Source organism: Nicotiana tabacum, chromosome 9 (assembly GCF_000715075.1).
Source record: "Nicotiana tabacum cultivar K326 chromosome 9, ASM71507v2, whole genome shotgun sequence".
In the NCBI taxonomy this organism is placed as follows: Eukaryota; Viridiplantae; Streptophyta; class Magnoliopsida; order Solanales; family Solanaceae; genus Nicotiana; species Nicotiana tabacum.
In genome coordinates, this window is record NC_134088.1 from 97,146,128 (window position 1) to 97,151,328 (window position 5,201).

Here is a 5,201-nt window from a genome sequence, read left to right on the forward strand (position 1 = left end):
AACAGCATCAGCCTAGCTTGTATGATCAGCCTGTGGTTCCTCTCTTAAAGGAGAGAAACCATTGGTAGTGACAAGAGCATATTACTGTGGCCTGGGATGGTTAGCTTGCAGACCTCTTCCACTAGCTTTTTGCCATGGTTCTTTGTCACTATCTAGTGTCCATGGCTTATGTTGCTAAGGTTGAGTTGCTTGTTTGTCCTTAACCTCATCATTCTGCTTGAATTGCCCTCTTGCTACCCATTGTACTGTTGGCTTTTGGGTCTTTGATTGCTGCATATTGGCTCCAGTCTTGTAAGTTCTGTCTTGTTGATTTGGTACTACAATCTTTTATTTTTGTTGACCATCCCTCTGCCTTACAAACTATGGCTCAGCAACTGCTTGTGTGACAGCACAATCATGCCCAACCATAAGGCATTTATGGCAGTATTGTGGCACCCAATCATACTCTACCACCTGTTCAAATTCTTTTCCATATGGATCCTGCACTATAATGCATTTTGGCAATTTCTTTAAAATATCTATTTCAATTAGAACCCTAGCATATGAGATTCTAGTTGTACTAGATGTACATTCATCAGCATATATAGGGAAACCCAAACCACTCGCAATTCTGCTCAATGTAATCTTACCCCAACAATTCAGAGGCAAGTTTGAAAAACTCACCCACAGTGGTATGGTCTTCAGCACCTCATCATAAAAATTGAAATCAGCAGACCACGATTTGAGGATAATTGGCTTGTTACCGATAGTGTGTGTCCCTGAGTACAATACTTCATTTTTATCCTCCATGGTATTGAACAAAATGACAAAATATCCCTCATTATGATAGTATACTTTTGGTTTAGCAGCAAAGTTCCATTGGGAAGCTATGAACCTTTCCATAGTTCCAATTGACGGGGAGGTGCCAATGACATACAATATAATTGCTTTTTGCCATTTCTCAGTTTCATTGGCCATTTCCTCTTATTGTAATTAAACCTTTTTAACTCAATTCTGAATCATTAGAGGAATAAAGACCAGGCCCATTCCCCTTGCAGCCATCTTGTTGCCAGCAAACAGGTTCACCCATGGTTTTTATGCCTTCCCATTAGTTAGACCTTCCTTCCCATGTTTCAGTAGATTATCATCTTGTTGCTCCTTGCCCTGTTGCTCCTCCTCTGCAATTGATTTGCCCATGCTAGCAATAGCCCTTTGAGAGGGGATTTGGTCCATCGTCTTAGGCTTCTCAATTATTTTTGTTAGTGTTCGTTTTACAATAAGCAATAGAACAATGTTACCTCCTGGGCTAACTGATCCAATCATCCTCAACGTAGCTTTAGGCGTTTAGTTCAGGCCATTGGTACTGGTTTTTCTCGAATTTACTAGTGAATTCAACTTCATGACACTTGATCCTCCTGAATTAGGCATTATCGAGTTTTTTTTTTTTCCCGCTAATTAGGGTTTCAGTCGGTGACGAAACCCTTCCTTGTCCTCCACTGTGATTTCCTGACACTACGAAGTCAGCTAGTTGAACCTTCGTTACATTCCATTTTGGTCGTCCTCTCCCCATTTTCGGCCAGCATTGTTTAGCAGGTCGCGCTTAACGTACGCCTAAATAAATATGTCTTTCTTTTGGAAAGAATGAGGAAGTAGTGTAATATAAATTGAAATGGGGAGAGTATTACTTTTTGCAGTTCTTATATTTTTAACTAGTTAGTTAAAAAAATTCACCCGCCTAACCTTAATAGTTTGTAGTCCTCGTCAGTGTATACTTAGTGGGCGTTTGGACATAGGAATTGTAAAATTTCAAAAAAAAAGTGATTTGTTTTTTCAAGTGAAAATGATATTTGAAAATTAGAGTTGTGTTTGGACATGAATATAATTTTGGGTTATTTTTGAATTTTTATGATCTGAGTGAAAATTTTGAAAATAACTTTTTGGAGTTTTTCAAATTTTCGATAAATTCCAAAATTCATCTTCAAGTGAAAAATTAAAAATTTTATGGCCAAACACTGATTTCGAAAAAAAGTGAAAAATTTTGGGAAAAAAAGTGAAAATTCTTTTGTCCAAACGGGCTCTTAGTGAATAACTACTGTATAATGTATACACGCTGATTATAATTATATAATGATCATAAATTGTATACTGGCTAAAATTTGTGAAATTTAAAGACTAAGATTATTTTTTATTGTGAGTTTTGGTGGAATGGTGTGGTGTAAAAGTTCCTTACTTTTACACCGAAAGTTGTGAAATTTGCCAAAATGGAAAGAGAGCGCCAGAGAGATATGGCCCGAATTCGACCTGGGCCAGTCTCGTATTAAATAAAGAACAATTAACTGAATTAGCAACCCATATTAACTATAGACTTATAATAAACCTATTCTCATTTTATTACACTTAATAGCCATGCGGTAATTTTACTTCAGATAAACTTCAGACATAACATGCTGAAGTTCTTTTGTTCATTTCCTAATACTTCACACTAAACATGCAGAACTTAAAACTTCATGCTAATATCCTAATATGCTAAATATGCTAAATATGCTAATGAACTTTTTGTCCTACAGTCGACACTTTTTATCCAAAACTTCAGCCTAAACAAGAAGTTATTGAGTTCATGCTGAAGTTTAGTGTGCTGAATTTTCACAAAAATATACTTAAATTCATGATAAAAGAGACAAAAGTATTTGATACAATCCAAGACAACTAAAAGACTAATTAACGCGAATAGAACAAAAATTTAAAATACAGACATCAAAAACACAAACACACGTTCAAAAAACCTAAAAACACAATCGTAAAAGTAAAACCTAGAAAACTAATGCACTAATCAAAGTAAAACCTAGGAAACTATTTTATCATAAATAAAAAAAAGAAAAACGATTCAACTAAGATGACTATAAATAAAAAAACCAGTAATTAAATCGTAAAAATAATATTAAAATAAAACCCAGAAAGTTAATGCAATGTACCTGTGATTAAACGTAATGTTATTGGAACAAACAGTTGAAAAATCAAGAAGAATCGAAAAGCGTTTGATTTCAGAGAGAAACAAATCAAAAAACGCGAAGAACAGGAGAAGAGAGACAGAGACAGAGACAGTAGAATGGCGTATATTTGGAGAGAAAGTAGTCTGTTAATAAAGAAGGGCAAAATCGTCTTTTTAAAAGGATTTTAACAAAAAAACGGGTACGGATGCAAACAGAAAAATAAAGCAGGTACAGGTTAAAAAAGGGCGACCAAATAGGGCGCCCCATGCAATTTTTATGCGTATAAGCTAAACTCTATACACTAAATCATCTACTATATAAGTAAATGACACAAACAAATATATGATCTATTTAAAACTTTATTAAAGTTGAATAAACAATTGTTCCATAATAAATACTATATTCAAACCAAAATCCATGGTTAATAGTATATATCCCAACACCAAGAACCCATCATTATGCTTAATTTAATATACACGTTATGTACTAGCCAAATTCAATCTTAAGAGTCAATCAAATATTTGAAATTTGTGAAAATAATTGTCGCAATATGATTAATTCCTGCTTTCGACAAGGCTTTCTTAGCCCGTAACCCTTTCCTTCATTAAGTTAAATCAAAAAGTAATACTTTGAAGATGACCTACTAGGAATTTCTTATACTAGAGTCTCTAAACCAATAAATTAAGCCAATGACCGACTATCCTTATCCATTCTAGTGGGGCGCTCCCATCTCACTTAACAAAGCCCTTAATTAGACGAATATGGATAAAAATTGTTTGAAATTACTCATGACTGAGCTAGCTAGCTAAAGCTTTCCCTCAACAACGTTGTTCTGGTTTTATTTTCCTTCATTCTTTAGGAAAATCAAGGGGAAAAATTACTATTTTAGAAGTTTTGGGGTTTTGCAAGACTATCAAAACTAGAAAACGTATACACTTTGTCACAGTAGCGCAAATATGATTTTTTAAAATTTTAATACGGTGAACCTGGATATTGATTATTGACTAGATCCTAGAATAAAAGGTTGGATGTGCAGATTTAACAGTGGATTTACATCTTTTTTTTCTTTTCATCAGAGCTTTTTGGATATACACCTATATTGGAAATAGAGATGCTCTAAAAGCCCATTAGGGTAAAACCTTAATATTCTATACAAGTATAACTAGACATAGATATACAAGAGATGTGACTTTCAAAGCTTTTTCTTTTTACATATCATTAGGTTTTAGAGTGTAATATACGGTGGGAAAGAACATATAAGTTCTTATTTTATGATTTTATGTGTTATCTAATTAGTTTAAATTAATGTGTATGTGTTCCTTCACCTAATCTTGTCAAGTAATCTCATATGGCTCTGTTAACTGTTCCTAACACTACGAATTAGATAGTATATTCTAAGAAAAGGAAAGATGAACTGTTTTTGGCTTTTTTCATTTTCGATTAATATTTGTTTCATCCTTAGTTTATCTTAAGATAGTAGTTTTATTTTTATTTTATTTTCACGAAAAAAACTATTATACTTGTATCTTAATACATCGTATAACGTTCTATGCACATATACAGTGACACAACCACCATATGCCAAGGGTGGTCAAGCGCATACCATTTGCCGAAAAATTATACTGTGTATATAAGTTAAATACTACTTTATATGATTATATATTATATGTTGAACATCCTTAACACATTTGAGTAAGAGAGTGATATGAATCTAAATGTGGAAGACAAGAAATTAAAGATAAATGATAGAATTTGAGTATAGACCCAACAAAGTAGTAATTGAAAAATAATTGATAAAGAACAATCACCCAACAATTACATAACAAAGTGAACCTAACCTATAGGAATACCTTCAAGTGGAAGTGTGATTCCACTTGAAGAACACACCATGAATAAGTTGTCATCAACAATGGCAAACTACCATTACACCTCTCAAAAGAGTCTTCATAATTCATCAAAATTAGTCTCTCTAAAATGAAAGCCTTAATGGCTATTTATACTAGATTGGGTACTTGACTATAAATGACCCAAATACCCCTAAGCTAATTCTAAAGAACTAAATGGAGTCACTTATTACAAGTATAGCCTCCAATTACATGTAGTCTTCATTTGATGGCAATTTGCACACAAAGCCTCAATTGCGAGAGTAGCCATCAATTGACATCCAAAGCGCATGTTGGCTATCTTGGGTCGTATCATCTGTAATGACCCAACCAGTCATTTTGAGTTTTA

General features: G+C 33.6%; 1 protein-coding gene across 1 annotated transcript; it reads right to left on the bottom strand.

Moving 5' to 3' along the window:
* Positions 1-360: 360 nt before the first annotated feature.
* On the bottom strand, positions 361-957 carry LOC142164046 (uncharacterized). The gene has a single exon (XM_075221210.1). The coding sequence runs from the start codon at positions 955-957 to the stop codon at positions 361-363; it is 597 nt and encodes a 198-aa protein (XP_075077311.1).
* Positions 958-5,201: the final 4,244 nt, after the last annotated feature.